Consider the following 26,907-nt stretch of genomic DNA (forward strand, 5'->3'; position numbering starts at 1 on the left):
AACAACATTGCACAATAAATCAAAACCTTCGCGCTAACATAAGTAAATATTATATTAAATACATTTTCTGAAACGAAAATTGACTTGGACAAAAGACCTTTAAAAACCATTAATAGTAAAATTAAGTAACTGAAACATCAACATGGATGTGAATGTTAAAATCACTAGTATGGAAACAGGCAAGGATATACATTAAACATTTAGTTAATCTATTGATAAACATCTGATCGTTTGATCTTTGTACAGTAAAGTAATACCCCGTGTTGCGTTGGGAATTTATTCCTGAAAGGTGTGATGCCGAATATCGAAACGACGTAAATCAAAGCGATTCACAGGGTTAGGTGGAGGTGAAGGCCAAAAGGCGACGGATACGAGAAAGGACAGGGGATGCTGTCAGCTACGAGAATGTGGGTTGAGGCAATGCTAATCTGGTAGTGGTGTTAATAAAGTGACGACACATTTGTGAAACGACATAAAAGGGGGAGATGTAATCAAATGTATTACTTTATTATAATGACACAGGATGTTCGTGAAGCTATAGAAACAAATTGCTTGACAAATATTTTATTTAGATGTTTAACCATGATTTCTCAATTGGGAAACAGGCAACAATCATCATTCCCTCCTGCGAAAACCTAGCAGGACCTTCCTGAAAACATTGATCCTTGAAATCACACAGTGGCGATGGAACGTAGTTTAAGGTATTTACTGACGGAATTTGACTTCTAGCTGTTGTCCAGCTATTAAAACGTTACTCTGACCTCTGACCTTTTCTACTCTGGCCTTCATATCAGAGGTGACATCTCTGTTGTGGAAAAATATACTTCAAGGTCAAGAGACTGTTTCCGGTCTACTCCGCAGCTGTTCCCGATCCAACAAAATACTTTTCTTGGAGATTCGTGTTTTACAGTCATAATTTAGTTATATATTTAGTTATATATTTACATCAACAGCACAATCCATTTAAACAAAAAATCTGAACTATTTTTTTTATTTTACTAGGTAAGGCCCACTGAGCTATATAGCTCAATTTCACAAACGATAGCTCAACGAGGTGGCTTATCATGTGGAAAAATATGTCAGCCAAATATTCTAAACACATGCTGATTCTAAATGTGAAGGCAAAAACCCGAGGACCTGGACAAAAAGCTGCACGGCCACGGGGAGAACACGCAAACTCCAACTATACAGCAGGTGTCAGGAGCGAGGTCGAACCCATGACCTCCTGTATACCAGGCGAGGGAGTTAACATCTCGCTACCGCAGCGCCAAACGTAAAAGTTAATCATTTGACCGGCACCTTGTAATATGCTGTCTGTACAAAGAATTGCTTCTTTCCCTGCAGGGTCATGAAGGAGTTGTAGCTGGAGCCATGCTGGAGAGGAGAGAGAGGGAGACAAACCACAGCACGAGGTCACATCGTACACGTCAGTACATTGGGGCAATAACTGACGACAAGAGCCAAGTTATGTAAAACGACAAAGCACTATCTGGCACGTGACGACTTTTTGCTACAACGGAGAGATATGCAGCCAGGAAAGCGGGCCCTGCAGCGGAATCCGATGCGCTATAATGCTCTTTATCACAGATGTCCAGTATATATGTACGTTGAACTTCTTTCGTGCCATACGTAGCCAATCGTGCTAATCAGAGGTGCGGGGGAAGGACAACAAAAATCGCTTAAGGTGATTTCGCAAGTAGTTCTGTGACATCTGCTTTCACGGGTCATTCACCAACGCGGGGGGGGGGGGGGGTGATGATGCACGCTTTGTCTTGAGTCGTGATGCAGACGGCCCTTCAGAATGAGAGCGTGCAGGAGAGGAGAAGAGCCTCGGTGTGCGTTGCTTTAAGGCTCTCACTATCTGCGATCCGACAGTGGCGCTGTCAGCAAGGCAACAATGCACAGATCAGAATCTAAATCTTGATTTAGACTGGAGCAGGAATCTGATGAGCTATTAAGCTCTTTTTCACAGATGTCCAGTTTGGACAGGTCAAAGCATAACAACAAACAATAAAAAAACACGATCAGAGTGCAAAGTATAGGAAAGGTAAGCAAATCACTTTACAAAATATATATACAAATAAAACTAAACTATTTTTTTACTTATCAGGTAAAGCCCACTGAGCTATTAGATTTTTTTTTCAGAAGTGACAAATGAAAGCTCAACGAAGTGGCTTATCATGTACGAAGTGGCTTTTCACGTGTGTAAATATCACCATGAGGGCGGGTGAGCAAGTTACAACAGCAATCAATACAAAAAACAACACATCACACTGCCCGAAGAGGAATTAGGTTGTAATGGATGACGTGTTGGGCTTCCTCTTCGTAGCAGAGAGAGATCACTCCGTCCCTGGCTACCGAAAGTGTTAACGTGCCCTCCCATTATGGATGGACAGGGCTGATGTGTAGACACTTTCAACACTTTGTTAGAAAATTGTCATTAAAATTTAAATATTTGGAAAAAGGACGATAATAATCGTTAATCTTTGCATTTATATGGCATTGCTTAAAATGCCTCAGCAAACTCAAAAGCACATCTCATCTCAAACGTTCTAAGGGCACCCCTAGTGGCAGCTGCCCCTGTGCGGCACATGGTGACTTGGCAATTGCCCTGCGAGCGGGTGTGAGTCGGCCATTGGAGGGCGATGATTGCAGCTATCACCCACACGTAATTTTTGTGAATTTGTGCAACATTTTGGACTGTGACGCGGCACACAATGGCCTCCTACCCGCTTTAAACGTCATGGAATCTTTAACGTTCCACTGAGAGCGAAGCGGATGGCGCGTAGTTTCCCCACTTAATACACACGACCGCAGTATTAACCAGGGCAGCCTGCCGAATCAGAACTGCAAACCTCTGCAGAAAGCAGCAAACGTGCTAAGGTCAGGCCGCGTCACCACCCCCCGTTGATGGCGGTGGCGGTTGCGGTGGTGATGGTGGCAGTGACGGTGGTGCTCACCATGGAGAGCGTGAGTCGACTGCCGGCCGTGCGCCTGCTTTTCTCCAGCTTGCTGAAGTGGATGTCCTCCCACTGAAGCCGCCACAGCATGCTCGCCAGCTCCTTCTCCACCTTCAGCTTCCTGGTAAAAGGACGTGGCAAGGCGCAATTGACATTCAGCTCCTGCAGAGGCTCTCGAAAAAGAATTGAGTCTCGACAGATGCTTCGCTTCCAACTGAATCTAAAATGATGGGCGGTTCCCGCTTTTTACGACGTGACAATGCGTTCACGGAAACTCAGTAGTAGTAAATCAGACCCCATTTCCCCATAGACAAAGAAACAGTAGAGACATCACTTGCCGATGTTTTCCCTTTTATCGGCCATATTTAACAAGGCTCAATAGAAGAATTCCCTCATCAAAACTCGACACTATAGAGCTCATTGTATTTCCGACCATCACCACCTAGCCAGTGAACTGGATCACATACACCAAGCCCTCAAGATGAATAGATATTCGAACTACACAATCCGTAAAGCTATCACCCCAACTGTTGGGAAAGAACCATCTGAGGACCCAATCAAAAGCATCACCTTGCCATTCATAGCAGGGCTTACCAAAATATTTCCAAAATCATGAGCAAACAAGATCCAGGTTCGATTCAACACAGTACATAAAATTCGTGATCTGATCCCATCTGTGAAGGATGTGATCCCTGACATGCATTACCCCGGTGTCTACAAACTAAGCTGTGTCTGTGGCAGTAGTTACATTGGGGAAACTAAGCGACATGTCTCGGACCGTGTTCGTGAACATAAGTCAGATCTGAAACACGGTAGGACCAATACCTCGGCCGTGGCTGATTATTGTTTTAACGCCGTGGGCACACACGAAATAGATTTTTCCAAGACGAAGGTGCTCTGCAAACCTACTGGCTATCAACAAAGATTCGTTCATAAAGCCATCCAGATATATAAACACAGACACAATATCAACCGAGAGGATGGGTACAAACTGAGCAATCATTGGAAGGATGATATTAACCAGTTTAAGTCATAACTGCCTGTGATGTTTCCATCCTTCCTGCTGCTGTTAGCAGTTAATTTCTGACTCTCTGAGTTACATTACCAGGTTAAATGCCTTCACATTAACAGGCTAAATGTCTCATTAACACAGCCACCATTGCAGTGGTTTTCTTACATTGACATGCTAATCTCTCACAATACAATGACCACCTCTACAGCTTTGTAGTCGTAGAGGTATATCAGCTCTCTGATCTTACATTTACACGCAAATTCCATCTCTAGCCCCGCCCACTTACCCTTGGGCTACACCCATCTCAAACCTATATAACATCCTGCTTTAGCAGCTCTCCCACTATATGTTTTCACCTGATGACGATTGCTTGTGTTGCAATCGAAACGGCATGATATTAATTTTTTTAATTATTATTTTTCTATCTACGTGGCTTTACCAAAAGACCCAAATAATATGAATTCCTGTAGTCATGAAAGCTATAAGTCAAGATTTAAGGCTCAATAGGTATAAATCATCCAAAAAACACTCGAGAATGACAAAGCTCCATGTCAAGTCACGTCATAAACCACACCGACTGTTCAAACGCGTTCGGAGTCATGTTGAAAGGTGCGTCGTAAATCAAGTTTCTGCGATTATAATTGACCCAAGGTGGCAATTATATAAATGTCGTAAATGTGGATGGTCGTAAGTCAAACTGTTCTAAACCTGAGACCGCGTGTAGTTGTTTTTAAGGGGCCAAACAAATGTAAGAAGAAGATGATTCAGAATTTTTACATATGTAATAAATTTTAATAACCAAGCTCAACTCTGCTCCGCTTGCCAGGATGTTATAAGATCTGCAGCACTCACCTGTAAATCAGGAAGAATGTCGCAAGCACCACCAGCACCAGGAGGCTCACCACAATCAGCAGCTGCTGCACCATGGTTATGACTGCAAGTGAGGGAGATGGGCCACCTCAATATAACGCAGCACACACATAATACTCCAATGGCTCAATCCCCACCAAGTGAGGGTATTCTTCTCATTGTTGACTTACTATGGGAGGGCACTAAACTAGCGGCAGAATAGGATTAATTTGTGTCAGCGCTGTAAGATTCGTAAACGAACCCTACACTTCAGTCCTTGGGAAAAGTGTGAAGGTCTTTGTGACTCCACTTCTGAGCGAAAGCCTCCCCCGCAAGCCACGTCAGTCACTGGGGGGCTGTGTGACTATACTTCACCATGCTGGTCATTACAGGTTAGTGAAAGTGGTGTGTGTGTGAGGGGGCAAGGCCATCTCTTCAGGAACGCTGTCGACAGAGAGCTGAGCTCGCTCATTAATCCGTTTGAGTTACAACAACAAAAAAAAGAAACAAAAAATGTTGACCAGGTGAGCCCCACTGAGCTTCATAGCTATTTTTCAGACGTGACCTGGACACTTTTGATAGCCCAACGAAGTGACTCATTAGGTTGAAATTTTATTGCAGCCAAATACTCTGAAACACATGTTTCTAAATGTGGAGGGAAAAACCGGAGGACCTGGAGAAAAATCCAAGCGACCACGGGGAGAACATGCAAACTCCAAATATACAGACATCAGGGTCGGGATCGGATGCACGACCTCCTGTATACCAAGCGAGATAGTTAACATCTCACCAACGTGGCGCCCAATCTGATGGCTGGCATTGTCAAGGCTACCACCCTTCCGACTGTAGACCAAACCTGGACGTCATATTTCTCAGTCGACACTGGGCTGATGAAAACTGTCCAGTGTCCTGTAATGATGTTCGACACTAAACCGGTCCCGGATCTCAGTGCAAATCAATTCTTGCCACCCAGACACAGACGCCAATTCCCAAACTGTCGAGATTACAACGGGCATCGAGCAAACAGGTCACACTTTTAAGATTAAAACTTTGCACAAAAACGGGAAAAAGCACAGTGTCTGCTCATAGGCCATCATCTGGAGGACCACCATGCAGTTCTCCAGGAGGTACTGATGGTTTTCTGCATAATGCACAAAGGCCGAGTGATTCGTGTGCACATTTCTTCCGTGCTGTTTGATTATAATCAGAATCAAAATATGTATACTGGAGGAATCCGATGAGCTATAAAGCTCTTTTCCACAGATGTCCAGTAGGGACAGGTCAGAACGTTACAACAACAATACAAAAACACGATAGGAGTTCAAAGTATAGGAAAGGTAAAAAAAATGTTTTAATATACAAATAAAACTAAACAATTTTTGTTATCTTACCAAGTAAAGCCACTGAGCAATTAGCTTATTTTTTAAGACACGACCTGGCCACAAACGATAGCTCAACGAAGTGGCTTATCATGTGGAAATTTATAGCAGTAAAATTATAGTCACGGTTTAGCGGCCTGCACCATTACTCCATTACAACGGGGTATGGAGGAGGCGGGGGTTATTCTTCATTGTCTACTTATCTGACTTGATCCCTTTGCAGTACAGAGTCTGGGAGAAAGGTGCTACCTTTGTTGTCGGGCAGCAGGTCAGAGGGGACGTAGCCTCCGGGCCAGTGGATGAGGACGCCAGGCGTGGGCACCATCTCCTGCCTGCTGCCGTCGTAGTTGTAGACAATCTGCCCATGATCGCGACAACAGCAGCAGCAGCAGGGAGCAGCAGGCATCAGCAGCAGCATTGAGACACAATCGCCAAACAACCCAAAGAGAGCTCCTGCTTAAATGAGCACTGAGACAATAATAGTGCTAATTTCCTGTTCACAGTCCCTGAGCTGGAGATGGAAATTCCACGGTGCTATGGCAAGGGTGAGTCGGGAAAAAAACAGCCGCTGTTGACTACCCCCCCCCCCAAAAAAAAAATAGAAGTTTATTTCCACAGCAAAGCTCTTTCAAGGGCCACTCGGTAAGCAGTCAATCGCGGGTGGTGGGATTAATTTTATCGACCATAGAGAGAGTGGATGAGGAGCTGAGTCAACTTTCAAACCAGGAGTTGAACTCACAACGTTTCGATCGCAAGCTGCCCACTCTGCCACTGAGCCACCCGGTTAGATGGTCATGAGGAGTGAGGTTTTTTTGAGGAGGGGATCACGTCCAAGCGGATTGTTGGATTGCGGTACCATAAGGTACTGCAGTGACGAGATGGTCAGGTCTTCATCTAGCAGTGGATTGATCATGACTGATGACGATGGGGTTTTTTGACTTGACCTTTTTTGCTTGGTTGATGTTTTTTACTAGTTATTTGTGTGCATGTGAGTGTATCGAACCCAGTCACCCGAGTTAGATTCCCGCTCATGGCTACCAACACCAGTGACGATTATCTGAACCGGTCCTGGGCCTCCCCAAAGTCGACTCAGCTTCCAATGAGTCCTTGGAGCAATGTGTCATAAACATCATCATGAGGGAGACGAAGGCGGCTGGGCGTGGTGCAGGCAACTGACCCCCTCCTGTGCTATGCCGGCCTTCGTAGGTGCTACTGGCAAACAGCACTTGCCCCAAACGTTGTGAAAGGCTACATGGGGGGTCTTTGTCTTTGTATCATCCGTTAAATTCTAAATGTCCTGCACATGCCGTTAGAAGGCATCCGATCGGAGCACTGATATGCGATGTTGTGAGAGATAGCAGAGAGGAACTAGATCTTATGGGGTGCAGAATGAAGCTAGAATCAGGGACTTGCCCTTGGATTGAAAACTATGTGCTTCTAAGAAACGCCAACTGTTTCACATTAGGAACAGAGGCAGTTTGTAAATATTACTCTTGTACAGACATTGTTAAATGTTGTGCCAATAGTAATAATAATTCACGGCCAAGTGAGGGCACCAAGATGAAAAGCACCTTGTTTTGATATCAATCTCCTGCCATATTTGTTTTTTATTTAAATATGTTTTCAGCAAATTAACAATGAGCATTTATTATACACATGGGAGTAAACCGGAGCACCCGGAGAAAACCCACGCGTACGAGAGAGCAACGCTTCATCCCTGTACAGATTGAAACAGATGGCGACTAGTTCACTTTGCTCTATTGCCTTCTCTTGGCGAGCCAGGATATGGATCCTCCTTGATGCCAGCAGGAAGGGAGTTTCACGACATCTGTGTGTGATCCACCAATCCCGGCCTCCACAGGCATGTACCACCACATTATTTATCGCACACAAACTACGATGGGGTTCAAAGACGAAGGAGTAGATGGCAATGAAATTCTGGCAAACAAAACAACGAGCAAACATTTACCGGAGCAGTAAGTTCATAATTCTTCTTCAATTGTGATTATTTAAACCACTGAGGAATTGGTAAAAAAACAGAGACTCATTCCTGCTGCAGTGAAAAAAGCGAGTGCATTTCCGGTAAGTGCCGCTTAATGCATTTCTAAATGGCACACACGCCGTTTCCGAGATCCCTGTGGTCCTGTCCCATGAGGCATTCACATTTCTCGTAGCTTCGACTCCCGTGCGTGGCGACGTTCATGGCATTCGCGTTCTGCGTGTGCGGTACAGTGTCCCCCATGTCGTCCGGCATAGCGGTGAGCGTGCTGTGCTATGACGGACCCGGTAGAGACCAGGGTTCATAATAGCGCGATTCCCACTTACGGCCACCAATATCAGTGACAATTATCAGACCCTACCCTAGGTTGATTCAGTCTAAAATGAGTTCTTGTAAACATCGTCACCGGGGAGGCAAAGGTGGCCAGGAATGGTGCTGACCATCCACTCATTTGTGTGCTGTGTCGGCCTTCACAGGTTCTACTTGCTAGCAGCACTTTCCCCAACAGTCTGTTTAGGCGATGCGGGCGGTATGTCTTTGGACATAGAATGGTGACAGAGCTCGGTGTGTGAGCAGTGTTCAAAATAAGGCGATGCCTGTCGTCTAACGAGCTGATCAGGCGAAATTAAAAGTTTTAAACGGACGCAGTACATTATTCGTGATTTATACACACGAGTTTACATTTCGAGTTTACATTTGTGCGCTCCAAGCTCTCACTGTTATGTATGTTTCATTGTTGAAAATTCTTAATCTATTTAATTATATCGTGATACCGTTACTGCTTCTGCGTTTACAGCCGTGTGCAAGCACGATTAACAAACTCAACGTGTTCGTCGATATCACTGTGAGGCCTTAAAAGGAAAAAAAAACCTATAACAGGCAACGTTGAGGCAATTTCCCTTCATAGCGCATGCATACAGGGGGCAGAGAGAGACAGTGGACAATATGAGTTGGAGACTGCACTTTACACTATGGAGGCCTGTTGAGAATTAGATTTACAAATGTAAGTATTTAATGTTATTCATATTCTTCACAATGACGCAAATTATTGAGTTGTGTATTGTAAAATATTTTTTCAGATGTAAGGGATGTCAGGGGAAGGATTCCCACCAAAAGGAGGTGGAGTGGGATGGTGACAGGGGAAGGGGGAGGAGCAAGCGAGGAGATATAAGAGAGAACGGGCAGGAAGAGGGGATCTTGGCGGGAACGAGATTGAGACGGCTGGGGGACAGGTGTGGACTTTAGAAAGGAATAAAAGACGAACCCCCTGCAACCTTGTGTCGGCTCTCCTTTACATATTGAACCCAGACCCCACATCATAAGGGGAGGGGTCCTTGACTGTAAGACCGGCAGTTCGCCACCATTGATTAGAGCGAGCCTGACTCTGCTGATGAGACACTGAATGTCGAAACTGGTCCAGCGCTTGCTTGCATTAAATCGATGCTACTGAAATAACACGACTCCCACGGAAGACCGTGCGGATGGCAGCTTTTGCGTGAGAGACAGATATGTGAAGGGGAGTTTATCGCCCGCTTATTTACAGCGGCAGCCTGGCTCGGTGCATGTGAAGCCAGCCAGGTTCTGCCGTGAAGAGAAGAGGCACCCAGGGAGACACCAGGGCATTTACATTCTTTGATGACCACTTTTTCTGAGCATTGCACGTAGACAAAATGTTTTTAAGTAAACAGAGACAACTGGGATATAATGCCATGCATTGCCAATTGGCGTGACTTAAATCGTATGTCGAGGGTACGAGCCTGACAACTGTATGTAGTATGTATCTATGTTGAACTTCTTTCACACCATACTTAGCAAACCGTGCTAATCAGAGGTGCGGGGGAGAACATACTAAAGACAAAAAGCAGTTCGAAACATTATTATATGTACGTATGTATGTTGAATTTCTATGTTGAACTGACAAGGGCTGGATATCTTTTTTTTCTCTCTTGTACTTTACTTGTTATCCTCTTTATCCCCACAGTCATCGCCCTTCCCCAACCCCCATCCCCCACTCTCATAACACTAATTCTTTCTTTGATCCGGCTCTGGCCTAAATAAACACATAGCATCACCCTGAAAATTAAACCTCTACTCGGCCAATATTTATTAACGAAATATCGGTAGTTGTTTTTGTTAACGTGAAGAATTTTCATTTGTACATTTGATAAATGTTTTGTTTAACAAGTGCCCGTACATTTGCCATGAATGCACAATGAATGCAACAAAAAGAGCCTTTCATATTTGTTTAACAATTTAAAGCCATAATAATGAGAATTATAATAATTTTGTGTTCAGTATTATGGTCGTCTATTAAGGAAAGCCTAGCTGAGTCTCAAGACACATTTTTGGGAGGCGCACTGGCAAGTTTTCTCAGTTGGAAGGGGCAATTCATTATGTCAGCATGTGCGTGGCTGTATGTAATTCCCATGGAGTTCCCCTGAATTCAGTGGACAATGATTAACAACACGCGGCACTGTTTGTACAGAGCCACAGCTGCAGTTTGGGTTATCATGAAGATCCCAACTCACCCACTCACTCACCCACTTACCTACCCACCCACTTCTTCGCACGCTCACTCACAAACTCAATCACCCAACCACTCACTCACACACTCATTCATACAGCATGTGCGTGATCGCCGAGCCATGCAGTTGCGTCCTTGGTGGCTATGTATAGTTCTCGTAGCCCTCCGCTGAACTGAGTTCGTGAGCAGTCATCAACAATACGCCTACCCCTATTGGACATCTGTGAAAAAAAGCTTCATAGAGCATCGGATTTCTCTAAGATAAATAAAAATACTGATTCTGAATACTCGGCATTGTTTGTATCGAGCCACAGCTGCAGTGTGGATTGTCATGAAGACTACAATGGTGGAGGCTGGCTGCAATTAGACCTTGCTCTGTGTCCAGAAAGGCCCACTACCGACGTGGCAGGGGTGAAGCCAGGTGGACAAACTGCAGGATCTGGGGGTGCGATGATTGCTATGTATAATTCCAATTGCGTTATCTTTCGTCAAATTTGGACCGCGGTGCCAGCGTACAATGGCCTGCTCTTACGAATGACGTCACAGGACATTTGCCGTCCACAATGCTAATTGAAGCAGATGGTGCGTGGTTATTATTTTTAAGGTCAACGCACACACTGCCACAACAATAACCAGGGCGACCACTGGAGTCGAACCGCAAACCTCTGAAACATCAACAAGCGGCTAACGTCCCACCGCTGGGCCACGTTGCCGTCGTAAACGATGAACTTTTTTTTATTTTACCAGGTAAAGCTCACTGAGCTATATAGCTCTTTTTCAGAAATGACCTGGCCGCAAATGATAGCTCAACGAAGTGGCTTATCATTTGGAACTGTATAGCAGCCAAATACTCTAAACAAATGTTGATTCTAAATGTGTAGAGAAAAACCGGATGATCCTGAGAAAAATCCACACGACCACGGGAGAACATTCAAACTTCAAATATACAGGCGCCAGGGTCAGAATCAAACCCACAGCCTCCTTTATACCAGGTGAGGTAGTTAACATCTCGCCACTGAGGCAAATCTGATGAAATCGGGCGCATTCAAGGCGATTTGGTCACGGTCCATTTGTATGTATGTTGAACTTGTTTTGCACCGTACGTAGCCAACCATGCTAAATAGAGGTGCAGGGGAAGGACAACGAACTAAACGCAAAAAGCAGTTTGAAAAAAAATACATTTAAAAGTGCATAGCTCCAGCGGCTTTCTAATATCAGAGGGAATAGCGTTCCAGATGTCTGCAGAAGGGCATCTGAAAGTGCCGATGCAGTGACCGTCTAACAGTATTTCAATGAAAGTATTTAGATATAGGTTATTTTGTACGTTGTCATACTTGTACTGAGTTTTGTCAATCCCTTGCTAGATGAAGGCCTCCCCACACCGTGTCAATCATTGGGGTTGTTAGAGCATATTTTGCCGTGCTGGTCTAGTGTGGGTGGGTGAAAGCGTGGAGGCTTAAGTTGTGGCCACGAATCAAACTCGGGTTTTTAGGTTTGTAGTGCAACACGCTAACCACCGCATCGTCGCCCCATGAAAATGAAGTGTCGTGCGTCGTGAACAAAAATATATGAAATGACGTGTAATGAGCTAATTGGTGTCTGTTTTATAAAATACCAGCTACACACATGCTCTAGTTTTCTGTGTGCCAAATGTGTATATGGGTCAAGTCTCTCACTGACTGAACCCAAATGAAAAACATATTTGGTTATGCTGCTGCATTGGCAGGAGTGGACAAGCATAATTAACAAAAGGAAATTCATCATATTCGTCAATCACAACATTGTGCGACCTTATAAGGAGAATATATAATATGCAACGTTTCGGGCTGTGGTCATAGCATGTGATTTATGGCCCTTCAGCATGACCCTTCTACACAGCACTTGATTTATGTGCTATAAAGAAGGGCAATTTCCCGAAACGTCACCTATTATATATTGTTTCCTTATAAGGCCACACAATGTCATCAAGTGAAGCAGCAAGACAACTCCAAGTTAATTTGACCATTTGAAAAAAATATCAAAAAAGTCCAAAAGCAAAAGATTTCTCCGACTCAAGCGAGATTTCAGGCATTGTTGCTCATCTTCCCTTTACACCCTTAAGCCAGTGTTGAGAATGTCACGTTTCTATGGCAGGTGGGGGGTGCGTGAGTCTCTCCTTAGATCTGTATAGAATTTTGATTTTAAATTGGCCTCTCTTACCTTGAACTGGCCCGCCTCTGGGTCCGTCATGTCCCAGATGGAGAAATCAACTTCCCTGTCTCCATTGGCATCGATTGTGACTCTTCCTATGACACCTGAGCACGGGTACACCACGTACAAAGTACACCACTCGCTGCGCTTAGCACCACTGCAGGTGCAACACACAGGGCACACGCTGTTGAGCTGATCGTACTGACTAAAAGATACAGGCAAAGGTGCGACCCTGCAATTGCCATCGTATAACTAAAGCAGTTTAACACGTCGGCTTTTGCAGCCAATATCATCCATAATATAGTTTTTTTTTTCGGTTGGATCCCATAAATATAAATGTGTCGTTAAACTCGCCACCACCTGACACAGCCAATTAGTAAGGTTTGTCACGTAAACAGAACATGCCAATCCATTACTAGTACAGCACACCGGTGTGTTGGAGAGCAAATCCACAACATTTACAATCTGAGTACGACGTTTCACCACTAATTACAACTAGCATCAAGCGTACAGACATATTTGTGGAGAAATCCTGTTTCGTTCCTTAATTAGAGGGATGACATCACTTGTGAGCTCTTCACGTGTGAAGGGGGGGCATTAATTAATGCATATACATTACAATGGGTATCTATTGCCGGTTGGGTTATTCATGGTAATCAACGTAATTGTGCATGTAAATTGTTCTTGTACCTCCTGTCGTTGTGAGCAATAAGACGGCAGTACCTGTTATTGCCTGCGTACGAGTAATCCCCATTGACGTATGGTGACCTGTATAGGCATTCATTTAACAATGTATTATTTGATTATTCGCTTCCAAGCAGCACTAAGCCTGTATATTTCTCTCAATTTCGATAGATTCTCTAATTAGTCTTGGTCAGTAGTAACTATTTTTGCACAGAACTTCAACATTATCAAAATCAATTGAGTGTCCTTGTTGGCACGTGTGTTCTGTCACTACCGACAGTTGTATTTGGGGGTATTTAATATTCCTTTGGTGTTATTTTAGTCTCATGCCCGTAATTCGTCCTGTCTGCCCAAAATAGCATTTGCCACAAGTGCAATTAATCCGGTACACACCTTCTGTTTATAGTTTCGGCAATACATATTAAGTACCAGATATTAGTTTCTGTATTTTATGCACCGTACCAAATCTGACTCGGATGTTTTATTTTTCCAAAAATCTGGCTAGTTTATCAGTTAATCCCACAATGTACAGTATTTTAATAGTTTAAATTACTTGGTCAGTTTCAGCTCTCATGTTATTTGATATGGTTTTGGCATTCAGTGCCCTGTTGATTTGTGCATCATTGTAACCGTTCAATTGCAGCCATGCTTTAACATGTTTAATTTCACTTCAGAACTAAAGCAGCTTGCACTTATATTCTTGGTTCTTTCGGTAAAGTCACGTTGAAGGGAAACAATAAAATAATAAAATATATATTATTGTTTCCCTTCAACGTGACTTTACCGAAAGAACCAAGAATATGAATCACTGCAGTCACGAAAGCTTTAAATCAAAATTCAGCTTGCACTTGTGAAATGAGGCCACCAGACACAAGGTCAAAATGCCACTACGTACGCAAAGGAGCCGAGCGGAACTCAGCGTGTGCACAGGAAGCCTACCAAATAAAAGTATTCATCAGTGTAGATTTTGCATCATGAATTGTAATTCAACACCGGCATTGGCCAAAATCACAACATAGCTCAAATCCCATTTGTCACCGTAAACCCAAATTACAGCTGTGAAAATGTATACTGCTGGCTGGATTGAGGCGGTGTAATTAATGGTCAGCAGCACGACGGCCTCGAGATCCAGAGGTTACCAGCTTGATTCCATTTCCTCGCGGCATGGCAGTTGACCCAATAGGAGTGATTTTCTTAAACTGCCCTCTTCCCCCACCGCCTCAATCTACCCAGCAGTCATTCGGTAGGTCGCACGGGGTGCGGTAAAGTGTGGGTGCTCTCACCTCTTCCGATATGTCTGACCAGCGTGGAGCTCCATCTAGGCCTGCACCTTTAGCTTTATACAGCAAGAGCTCTGTTATCTAGCACTTTACCATCCGGAATGCTCTATTAACCCGCATCTATCATAGACAGAAACTTTCAGATGACCGGCATATTCCCAATGGATGCCTGATAAGGTCGCACTCATTACACGCAGAGTGCTTGCCACAAATGAACCTCAATACCTTACCGATTTCGTCAAGGAGCATAAACCAACATGCAAACTCCCGTCATTCTCGCAACGTTTTTTTGGCTAACCATCGAATAAAGATGGTCACTGCATTGTGTGCTTTCAGATGCGCTTCTGCGGCCGTCTAAAACGTTCTTCCATCCAATATTAGGAAGCCACTGGAGCTATGCACTTTTAAATATAAGTTGAAAACTAATTTATTTAGAACTGATTTTTGAGTTTAGTTTGTTGTCGTTCCCCCTGTACCTCTAATTAGCTCGCTTAGCTATGTACGGTGCAAAATAAGTTTAATATACATACATATGTTGAACTCCTTTCAAACCGTCCATAGCCAACCATGCTAATTTGAAGTGCCGGCAGAAGGACAACAAACTAAATGCAAGCAAAGACATTCATACATAGCAGAGCGTTAGCTTTGAACGTAAAACGCAAAACTGCCATCCCTTTAATGCTCCCAACCTGAGCCTCATCACTCACCTATTTTTTGCCATACGATTGCCACGAAAATGGAGGTGGCGAATCGCTCGGCACTCTGGTCATGCGCCCCGCACACTGCACACACCGCACACACCGCACCTTGAAATGTTCGGTTCCACATGTTGCGCTTGAGCACCACTCCGTCTTTGACCAGCCTTCCTGCGGTGAGGGTGTCATTAAGAGCCAACGCGTAGAGCAGAATCCCATCGTAAAAGCCAGCAGGAATGATGTTTTTCTGAAACGGTAAATATAGAAATCAAAGGAGTGTTCGCTTTGGCAGAAATGAGCGGAGACCCGAAATAGAGGCATAGTTGATTTAATAACAGACGGGTTTATTTTTTTTGCATAATTGCACAAAAATACACGCATATAAAAGATACCTGAAATAAACATTGGTTTCCTAGGATGAATATGTACAATGTTACTTTGCCATTTATGAAACAGTCAGTGAGTTTCATGAGTTTATAATGGCTGGCGATATTAGTCTTCACGTTGGATTAAGCAATCGAGTCGATTTGCAGTGTTTACGCCCCGTGAGCTTGTATTAACCGAGGCACTTGAGTAAAATAGGCTGTCGAGTCCTCTAAACTCGGAGCGAGAAAAGGCATGCGCTGTCTCTCCTTGAAAACTATTTTTTTTAAACTGCTTTTTGTGTTTAGTTTGTTGTCCTTGTCAAAATGGCGAGAGAACTCGTAAAAAGACAGCTGCCATCACTGGCCAGAGAGCCACGCTTACCAGCGAGTCGCTAGCTGTGAAGTTATACTGCTCCGGTGCTCGCCTCTTCAGCTCCTCTATGAATGTCCTGTACTCAGCACCCTCTGGTTGCTTGTAGGTGATGATCAGAACAGACTGCGGATGCACGACAGAGAGAGACATGCAAATTCCAAATATACAGGCATCAGTGTCAGGATGGAACCCACGACCTCCTGGATACCAGGCAAGGTAGTTAACATCTCACCACCGTGGCACCCCTAATGTTAGTGGTTGTGCTTGGAGTACAGGACGGTTGTGGGAAGAGCATGACCAATGACAGCTGTCTCTTAGCTTTTGTTGCAGAGCCATGGGTTCTCTATAAGTACAGTATACATATACAAGAAACGAAGCGACCTGGCCACAAATGATAGCTCAACAAAGTGGCTTATCACATTGCAGCTAAATACTCAAATTGCATGTTGATTCTAAATGTGGAGGGAAAAACCGGAGGAGCCAGAGAAAAATCCACGCGATCACTGGGATTGAGACATGCAAACTCAAAACATGCAGGTGTTAGGGTCGGGATCGAACCCACAACTTCCTGAATACCAGGCGAGGGAGTGAACATTTCGCCACCGCGGCGACAACTGACGGAGGTGGGAGACCCACACTTGACCCCACCATGACCACACGTGACCTGCCGACTGGGATTCTCGCACGGAGAATTTGGGAGCCCTCATCTCTGGCCACGATGACGGTCGCACTATCCTAAGCTCGGCCAGACTTGCAACAGCGTCTAACCTCTCTGGCAGCCTTGCTGCAAGTTTATATTTATAGATTTATATTCCACCCGATTATTAATATTTTTTCCACGATCAAAGTGCAAAGTGAGCACTCATGGCCAAGCCCTCTCTCAGGCCGAGATGAAAGGTTTTCATATTGTATGATTACATAATGAGCTTATTTCACAGATTCGCGGATACTGTTTTTTTCTTGTAACATTGCACTTATTCTATGGGGTCGCAACACAAAAACGGCCTAAATATTTGGAGTGGCCACTGTGCCCCCCCATTGAACTGTATCCACCCAGCAGCAGTCAAAATGGGTTCTCCACAGTTCTTCGGTAGGACGTCTGGTGGGGTAAAGCGTGGGTATTTCCTCCTCTTCCAAGACGTCTGACCAACGTGGTATAGGCCAAAAACAATTAAAAAAAACCTTCGGATGGGCCTCTATAGCACTACCTCTCGTTGAGGCCCTTCCGTCAACAATTAAAACTGAAACTAAACAATTTTTATTTTTCCAGTTAAGGTCCATTGCGCTACATAGCTTTTTCAGAAGCGACCAGGCCACAAATAATAGCTCAACGAAATGGCTTATCATCATGAGGAAAATTATATCAGCCAAATACTCTATACGCATGTTGAATCTAAATGTGGAGGGAAAAAACGCAGGACCCGTAGAAAAAAATCCATGCTACCATGGGGAGAACATGCAAACTCCAAATATACACGCGTCAGGGTTGGGATCAGACCCACGACCTCCTGTATACCAGGCGATGTAGTTAACATCTCGCCACCATGGTGCCCTTGGAGTGAGAAGGCCATAGCAGAGCTGATTTCTCAAACCTTCAATGCGCCCCTCGGTTGAAAGGAGATGGGAAATTCCTGCTCGTAATCCAAAAAGCGGTTCATCCCTTCTGATTCCTTGCTGATAATGGACTCTCTGAGCAGAAAGCGCGACCACCCGGCAATTTTAATCCCCAGCAGCTGCAAAATTCCTCGCTGAGTCCAGAATAAGCAATACATACTCTATTACGGTATTATTATTACCGTATTATTAATACACAACCGCGGAGATGTTCGCGGTTGTGCTGCAGAGCGTTCCGATGCATTTTCGGGTTGTACCGCGTGTTATTCGGCATGATGTCCACCGTTTCACTCCACGTGGTTGTAAATTCTTCTTCAGCAACTAAATCGAGCAGTTCCACTCTCTTCCTCGTAGGACTAATGATTTGGCGACGGTCCTACTGCTGCTGCTGTGTAGGCATTGCTACACAAGCACACTTAACAACACTCAACACATTCGGTCAATCTTGAGTTAAAGCTTTCGTGACTGCTTGTGTTGTAATCGAAACGTCGTAGTTTTTTGTTATTTTGTTATTTTCAATGAACCTATCTACGTGACTTTACCGAAAGACCCAAAGAATATGACATTCGTCAATAACAACCCTGTGGCCTGAAAATAGAAACATAATTTGGCGACATGTTGGGCTATGGCCCTTATTCATGGCACATAAACAGAGAGGCCAGAGAGATGGAGTGAATAATAAGTGTTTGAACACCGCACTTAACACCTTGTGGCCTAATGAGAATTTGTTTTGTTTTCCGACGACCCGTTTTTAAATGGGCATACAGACGCTCTATGGATCTTCCTTGATCGTATAGCGGTCAATTCAGGTGGGGGCCCCAGGACCAGGTTCAGATACCATTGTAGTGGATTCAACTGTATCAAAGATGTACTCTTTGGAGGCAACACATTTATTAACACCAACACATTAACACAAGGGGGTTACTGCCCCTTTTCCAGATAACCTATGGTGGTGGACCACCAGGCTAACTACGCTAGTTCCTGGGAGTAGCTACGACAGGACCCTGACTTGGGTCCTCGTCCATGTGTTGGTGACTTCTTGGATGTAGAACGTAGATCTTCAGATGACAACAGCAACGCAGAACCCAGGTCCCTTTGGCCACGACCACCTTCGAGAAACCTCTTGTCGTTTCTCGACCCTTCCCGTAGGATCTCACCCTGGCACGTGTCCACCCCCTAGCCCCTACCTGGGGCCCCTGTGTAGATCTTGTCACGTGCCTTCCAGGATCAACCAGAGTACCATGGCCTAGGGCAACCTCATCCCATGGCTGACACTCTCACACTCCCTCCTGTAGGAGTCAACACTGCACGCCACGCGTGGTGCCACTGTGCGATCCCAGCGCTCACCGAGCCCCCTCTAGGGCTGGTACTACAACCACCTACGGGGTGTCCACGATGACAATGCATCGCATGCCGTGCCTCGCTAGAGCTGGAATTACTCAGTGACATTCACGATGTCGCTACATACGTGATGTCCGCGATGTGAGTACATCGCACGCCGTGCCTCTCTAGGGCCAGCACCACATAGTGACATCCGCAATGTCACTACACCACCACTACACTGATGTTACCCATGGCTGGGAATCCAACTCTGGTCACCGGGTTCACAGTGCAGTGTGCCAGGATAGCTGCGTCACCACACTCTCAAGAGTTGAATCACTCGAATAACGTTGGTATCAAAATGTGTTTAGTTCTTTGTGTGCATAAACAATCGGTTTTCCGGAAAACAAATTCCAAAGAATAGCAATGGTCACCCCCTACTGGCAGTCTGATAGCCGCTTGCAGATCACGTGCTAAGTCACATTGTGTTCACAGGGGCAGCTGCTACTAGGGGTTCCCTCGGCTAGATCACATTGCAATCATCGTCCCCTACTGGCAGACTGATCCCAGCTTGCAGGCCAGGTGCTACCAAGTCACCTTGCGCCACACAGGGACAGCTGCTACTGGGGGTGCCGATTCAAATGTTTGAGATTGTGATGTACAACGCTTTGGGTTGCTGCAGAACCGAAGCAAATGCCATGTAAATGTAAATTTATTTTTTGTAAAAGTGATCTATCACCTCATACGAGGCCCACAGGGGAAGTTTTTTTTCACATCTCTGTGTGATCTACACGAAACCCTCCACATCGCTGGAATGAGGGTGCATTTCAGGAGGCAAAGAGGGCGCTGCGGAGGGCCCAGAGGGTCCCCGCCACAGAGAGAAGCGATGGCGTGCACCTGGTAGGCCTTTTTGGCGGCGGGGTCGTTGGCGTCGCCGCGGTGCCAGGGGGGCCGTGGCATGCCCTGGGCCCCCACCAGGCTCTCGCCATAGAGGTCCACATAGATGAAGGCGTAGTCGTCGAGGGAGAGGCCCACATAGAGCGCATGGATCATCAGGCGCCGGAAGTCGTCCGCCCTGCAGGAGAAGTAGATCACTGCAACGACACGACGGGGGGCCCGCGTGAAACAACTGTCCGTAGCAGCAGCTGGCACGGAATAACGTTGAGAATTGAGCTCACTTTGGTATTCGCGCCATTCCTATTGCTGTCGCAAAAGTAGGACCTGCCTTTCACACATGCAGTCTTTGGCAATTTCGCAGGAAAGTGCCATTGTTGATTTTTTTAGCTTGGTGATGGTGGCTATGCATGTGGCCTTTAATCCGGCACTGTGAGGGTGAAGATTTATGTTGATTGTACACAGATATTGTGAAACTCCCTGCCAGTGGGCGTCGAGGTGCCATACCCTTGCTCGCCAGCAGAAGGCAGTACACAAAATGTCGACTCGATCTGTTCCATCTGCATGGGATCGAGTATTTCCCCCATGTACGTGGGTTGTTTTTATTTGAGAAATTGTCGGTACCTGCTCCTCCCTGCATAGTCATTACACCTTCAATTTTCCTCCCGTAGGTAAACACTCATTAATTGGCTGATAACACCGAAATAAATAGAGGACCGCAGAGCTTGGGAATGTATTGGCTTCAGCTGAACGCGTGCCTGCTCTTTTCCCTGCTGGTCTGTAGTTCATCCTCTCGCCTCTTAGTCATCCTCTCTATTGATGAGTGAGCGAAAACTGGGAGGTGGCAGAGGCCTCATATTACAAGTTGAAATTATTTTGTTTCTATGGAAATTTACAATTCAGCAATCTTTCAAATTTTGCAAGTTTGGACCGAGACGCCAGCACACAATAGCCTACTTATTTCGAATGACACCACGGGATCTTTAACGTGAAGCAGACGGCATTTAGATTCACGGTTCATACACCCACAGTAATAACTAGGGTAGCCAGCTGGATTTGAAACGCCCTTTAACGATGAATAATACAATTTAAACATTATCTGTAATATGCACTGAGTGTGTGCAGACACATCTACAGTAGATGCATACATTATAAACTCTACTGTTGCCATACAAGAATACCGTTGTGTATGCTCATACCATACACAGCGTTCTCATTACAAATACAAAGATCCCCCATAAAGTATGAACAGACTGCAGGAGGAAGTGTTGTTACTGAGCACCCTATGAAGGCATGGCACACGAGGGGGTGGGTGGCCAGCACCACACCTGGCCGCCTTTGTCGCCCGAGTGGCGATGTTCAAACACTGCACCGGGTACTCAGTCGACCTTGGGGAGGCCCAGGACCGGTGCAGACAATCTTCACTCATGTTGCCTGTGAGCGAGAATCGAATCCGGGTCGCTGGGTTCGTAGCGCAGCGCAGTAACCGTTACACTACCGTGGCCGTTCTCATTACACACATACAGACTTCTGATTTCCTTTGTTGTGCATATTTCTCTACGGGGCATTAAGGAGATGTAAGCAGCCAATGTGCCCCCCCCCCCCACCCATGAACAATAGATGTATGCGTCGTAAGTGGAGCTCTTAGCGAGTGCTTTGTGTACGCGCATAACAGTTTGTCCAGAGTGTTTTAGCATCTGTAGAGCTCTCACGGCTCATAGGGTGCCAGTGAGTACCGTATGTGCAATACATACCGTGTAAGAGTACAGGCACATCCCTTCTCCCAGTCTGTATCCGGCTGAATGATCAGGGCTTCCCTCAATGCCACGTGGGTCATGGGGGTCATTTTAACATATTTCACTGTGCTGGTCAGTGCGAGTTGGAGACGGGCATTGAGCATATAAACGTGGTGCCATCGAAGCACACTACAACAACGGAATTCATACTCTTTGTTTCTTTCGGTAAAGTCACGTAGAAAATGAATAATAGATCACGACGTTTCAATCGACACACAAGCAATCGTCCTCAGGAGGAAGAACCAAAGAGAATGAATTCCGTTGTTATAGTGTGCTTCTATGGCACCACGTTTATACGCTCAATGCCCGTCTCCTCAGGAGGACGATCGCTTGTGTGGCGATCAAAACGTCGTGATCTATTATTATTTTTCTACGTGACTTTACCGAACAAACCAAAGAGTATGGATTCCTGCAGTCACGAAAGCCCAATGCTGCCCATCGCTTAGCCCAATTGCCTATGACCAAATCCTTTGGAATGAATCTAGATTTGAAGGCGCAGCTAATCGAGTCGCTAACCTTCCTCAAGAGATGCCACGATAACAAGGTAATACCTATCGCATTTACACTCACATCTGCTGCTGTCACTTCTCCTAATGCTAAACGGATCTTGTTTAAAGCCAGCCTATCACTAATCTCAGAGAAAATAAGATTGCTCCGATTTGAAATTGATAGTTTAGACAAGACTCTCTTACAATCACACCTAAAATTAACAGATAAAATGTCCACTTCTGATTGGGACCATGTAGATAACATGACAGTCTCCTCTGCTAATTCAATATCAATCAAATGTAAAGTTAACTTGATCGCTAAATGCAACCTCCTGTCAAAAAAGAAGCCTGATTCACACGTTAAAAAGTTAGATGTTAACAAGATTGTCATCAATCAGAGTAACATCCCAATCTCCGACAGCCTAAAATCGGTACTAGCTAAAAGGATGAATTTCGCAGTCACCCCTAAACATATCCCAGTGGATGATATAATCTCCCAGGTCGACGTAGCCCTCAAAGGCTTGGGACACATCCCGACAGACATTGCTAGAGGTGAAATTGCCACCATCCTTAAAAATGCTAAAAAAAAACATTAGTAACATTAGCACGCTCTGAACTCGCAATATTGAAAAAGAGGGATGACATAGTCATCCTCTCGGCCGACAAGGGCAATGCCACTGTCATCATGGATAAAACCACATACAACAACAAAATCCAGGACCTTCTTAATGATGGCAGCTACACCAAAATCAACAAAGATCCTACTAACAGCCTGACGACAAAAACCAGTTCGACTTCGCTTATCGAACCAGTCAAACGGCTCTCCCTAAAACATTCTAATTCTAGACCACCCAGATTCTATGGTTTTCCTAAGATCCATTAAGAAGCCACTCCACTTCAGCCCATCGTTTCCACTATCAACTCACCTACCTACAAGCTAGCCCGTTTTCTGTCTGACACCTTGCTTCCATTCACTGGCAAGACTACCTCAGCAGTACATAATTCAGCTCACTTGGTCTCTCTAATCAAGGGCATTTCATTGTCCCCAGATGATCTTCTCGTCAGCTTTGATGTGGTTTTTCTGTTCACCAAGGTTCCAGTGCCTGACACCTTAGCAATAATTGAAGATTTAGTCCAACAGGGACTGAATCCTGATGTTCTTACTCTGGTTAGGCACTGCCTTACCAACACTTACTTCACCTGGAATGGGACTTTCTACAAACAAAATGAAGGTACCCCCATGGTTTCCCCCTTATCACCAGTGATAGCGAATGTTTTCATGGAGAAATTTGAAACAGATGCCATCCAGACGTCCACTCTACGTCCTTTCTTGTGGACGATATACAATATGTGGATGATACTTTCGTCAATTGGCCACATGGCCTGCCAGCATTGAACCAATTTCTCAACCACATTAATTCCATACACCCATCCATCAATTTCACCATTCCTGGATGTTTTGTTTGAGAAGAAACCTAATGGCTCTTTGGGACACTTGTATACAGGAAAGCCATCCACACAGATTCCTATCTGAAACCTGATTCCCACCACCATCCAGCACAGACGAATTCCTTCATCAAAAACCATAGGGCCCGCTGCATTTCTGACCAACACCACCTAGCCAGTGAACTGGAACACGTACACCAGACCCTTAAGATGAATGGATATTCGGACCGCATTATCCGCAAAGCTGTTTCTCCAACCATGGAGAAACAACCCCCTGAGACGCCGATCAAAACTATCACGTTACCATACATAGCAGGCGTTACCAAACAGATTGCTAAAATCTTAAACAAACACAAGATCCAGGTCCGATTCAGTACAGTACACAAAATCCGTGATCTAATCCCATCTGTGAAGGATGTCATTCCTGACATGCAATATCCAGGAGTCTACAAACTAAGTTGCACCTGTGGTGATTGTTACATTGGGGAAACGAAACGTCATGTCTCGGACCGTGTTCGCGAACACAAGGCAGATCTGAAACACGGCAAAACTAATACCTCCGCCATGGCTGACCATTGCTATAACGCTGTGGGCTCTCATGTAGCCTTCTTCAGGTGAGGAAACAGGTCTGTCCAGAAGACTGCAGTCACGAAAGCAGTTGTCTCTTGCTGTGGTTCCAACTGATGACGGACGCTTGTGTTGTGCCCAAAATGCCGTGATTTAATATATTTTATACCTATGCGACTTTACCGAAAGAACCAAAGAGTATGGATCCTTTGGAATGAATTTGTCACAGGCAATTGGGCTGGGTTCATATTGCAGATTTAGATATAGGGAGCTCAGCATGGATGACTAAAATTCCCGGGCAACAGGTTGTTTTAGGCAGCAGCTCTACATGGACATACACATACTGTGTTAGTTCTTATGAAAATAATAAATTGATGATTCAAGGCAGAGTGATTTCCCTGCTGCTCAAATATGCATTGAAGCATTGGTGCTCATCTCCCATTTACAGCCCTGCAGAGGCCGGTGGTGGAAATTTCACATTCATATGACTGGGGTGAGTCTCCCCATAGTTTATTTATGAAGATGTATACTTTATAGGGCGGGGAGTATCAGACTGATATGATTAAATAAAGAGGAAACAAAGAACAGGAAGGACTGCTTTTGAAAAAGTTACTTTTATCACGAAATAGAATTTTAACTGAAGAACACGTTTTCAACCAGTGCGCATTGCCAGCCGTGCAGTACGGTTCAGAAACGCTCGCAAAGAAGTGAAACACAATTAGAAAATTATGCAAACACCCGCGGAGAGATGCACGCTTGTAATTTGACTGACAGAAGTTCAAGTTTACTTTGTTTAACCAGGTGAAAACATTGGAGACCAGGATAGTCTCATTTGCCAGAATAACCTGGGACATTAATCTGGCAGTAGGGGATAATGATTGCTGCTATGTGTGCATTATCCCAATTGAGTGATTTTAGAATTTGACTTCGGCAGACCAGGGCCTACTCTTGCGAATATTTTATCTTACACTGTGAAGCAGATGGCGTGTAGTATTATTTCGGTTACCACACACCGAAGTATATAAACTAAAACTGTAAAAAAAGATCGTTTTTATTTGATCAGGCAAGGTCTACTGAGCTATGTAGCTCTTTTTCAGAAGCAACCTGGCCACAGACGATATCTCAATGAAGTGGCTTATAGTGTGGAAATGTATAGCAGCCAAATACTTTAAACGTGTGATGTTTATTCTAAATGTTAATAAGGGCGGCTGCTGGATTCGAACCGTGAACCTCAGAATCAGATTATGTGTAGTGATGGTAGCATCACTACTGTGTACACACGCACAAGCGTGATGTAACTACGCGGGGGAGCGTCATGACCACGCGGGTCTACACACGCATGACGTCATCCCGGCTGGAGGCGGGAATGACGTCAGGGCCGGTTCTGGGCTCGGGAGGCCACGAGGGTGGTGTGAGGCCGTGGCACTCGCTGTGACCCCGGCTGGACACGTGACTGGACCCCAGTGGGGGCCGGGGGCCTAGGGGGCACCTCGGAGGGCACGTGGACAGCAGGGGGGCTTCGAGAGGGTTCTCGAAGGGAGGCGTGGCCGGGGCGGGGCCCGGGCACGCCGAGGCCCATATAAGCAGCCTCCTCACGAGGTTCGAGGCTGCCCGTATCAAGAACGAAGATGCATCGTGAAGACGCCAAGAAGAGTCAAGCCTCCAGTCAGCGGACCTGGCAGTAGCCCACCTGGCTGGGTCACGCTAGAGTATTTGAGAAGTGTGTGTTAGCTAGAGTAGGTCGGTGGTCACCACCTTATGTGCAGTGTTATATTACTTACCGTTCTAATAAATCAGCGTTGCCTCCCAAGGAGTCGTGTGTGTGCACCTAATTCGAACCCACTACATATGTATTGATATTCGATAAATCCGCAGAGCTATAAAGCCCTTTTCAAAGATGTACAGTAGGGGCCAGTCAGAAAGTTACAACAACAAACAATACAAAAAGAAGATAGCAGTGCAAAGTATAGTGAAGGTAAGAAAATCACCAAAAAATTACCTGAACAATTTTTTTCACACTGACTTTCACGACCAATATGAAAATATTCAAAAACCTTATTTATAAATAAACTTTTTTTTATTTTACCAGGTGAAGCCCACTGAGCGATTAGTTTATTTTTCGGAAGCGACCTGGCCACAAATGATAGCTGAACGAAGTGGCTTATGATCATGTGGAAATTTATGGATTGTGGAATCACAACACTGTAGTTTTAGTGTCGGCCTTCAACATTCAGCAGTGGATAGACAATGGCTGCCAATGACGCTTGATGCGATGACGGTGTCTACTGAAAGGCCTGCATGCATTGCGGACAATGACGTACTGTGAGGGTGTGATCAACATCGTGATGAAACGAGCGGAACGCATCACTTTGGCGACTAGCCCCCGGTGGCAATGGAGTCATAGGCACGACTTTGCCAACAATCTGATTAAAAGGAGATGCTCGCTAATGCGGGAGTTGGCACCAACCTCAA

The 26,907-nt window shown here is 45.1% G+C and overlaps 1 protein-coding gene across 1 annotated transcript in view; it reads right to left on the minus strand.

The window, feature by feature from the left end:
* Nucleotides 1-26,907, minus strand: part of LOC103091702 (atrial natriuretic peptide receptor 1) — a 110,289-nt gene that overhangs the window by 46,355 nt on the left and 37,027 nt on the right. The window contains exons 2-9 of the mRNA XM_032973985.2: nt 20,142-20,338; nt 16,320-16,433; nt 15,684-15,819; nt 12,923-13,017; nt 6,450-6,558; nt 4,825-4,906; nt 2,961-3,081; nt 1,300-1,374 (exon numbers count right to left, since the gene is read on the minus strand). Of these exons, the coding sequence (XP_032829876.2) occupies nt 1,300-1,374; nt 2,961-3,081; nt 4,825-4,906; nt 6,450-6,558; nt 12,923-13,017; nt 15,684-15,819; nt 16,320-16,433; nt 20,142-20,338 (929 nt within the window). The remainder of the gene's footprint in view (nt 1-1,299; nt 1,375-2,960; nt 3,082-4,824; nt 4,907-6,449; nt 6,559-12,922; nt 13,018-15,683; nt 15,820-16,319; nt 16,434-20,141; nt 20,339-26,907) is intronic.

Source organism: Petromyzon marinus, chromosome 52 (assembly GCF_048934315.1).
Source record: "Petromyzon marinus isolate PM22_M1 ecotype Great Lakes invasive population chromosome 52, UKy_Petmar_22M1.pri1.0, whole genome shotgun sequence".
NCBI lineage: Eukaryota > Metazoa > Chordata > Hyperoartia > Petromyzontiformes > Petromyzontidae > Petromyzon > Petromyzon marinus.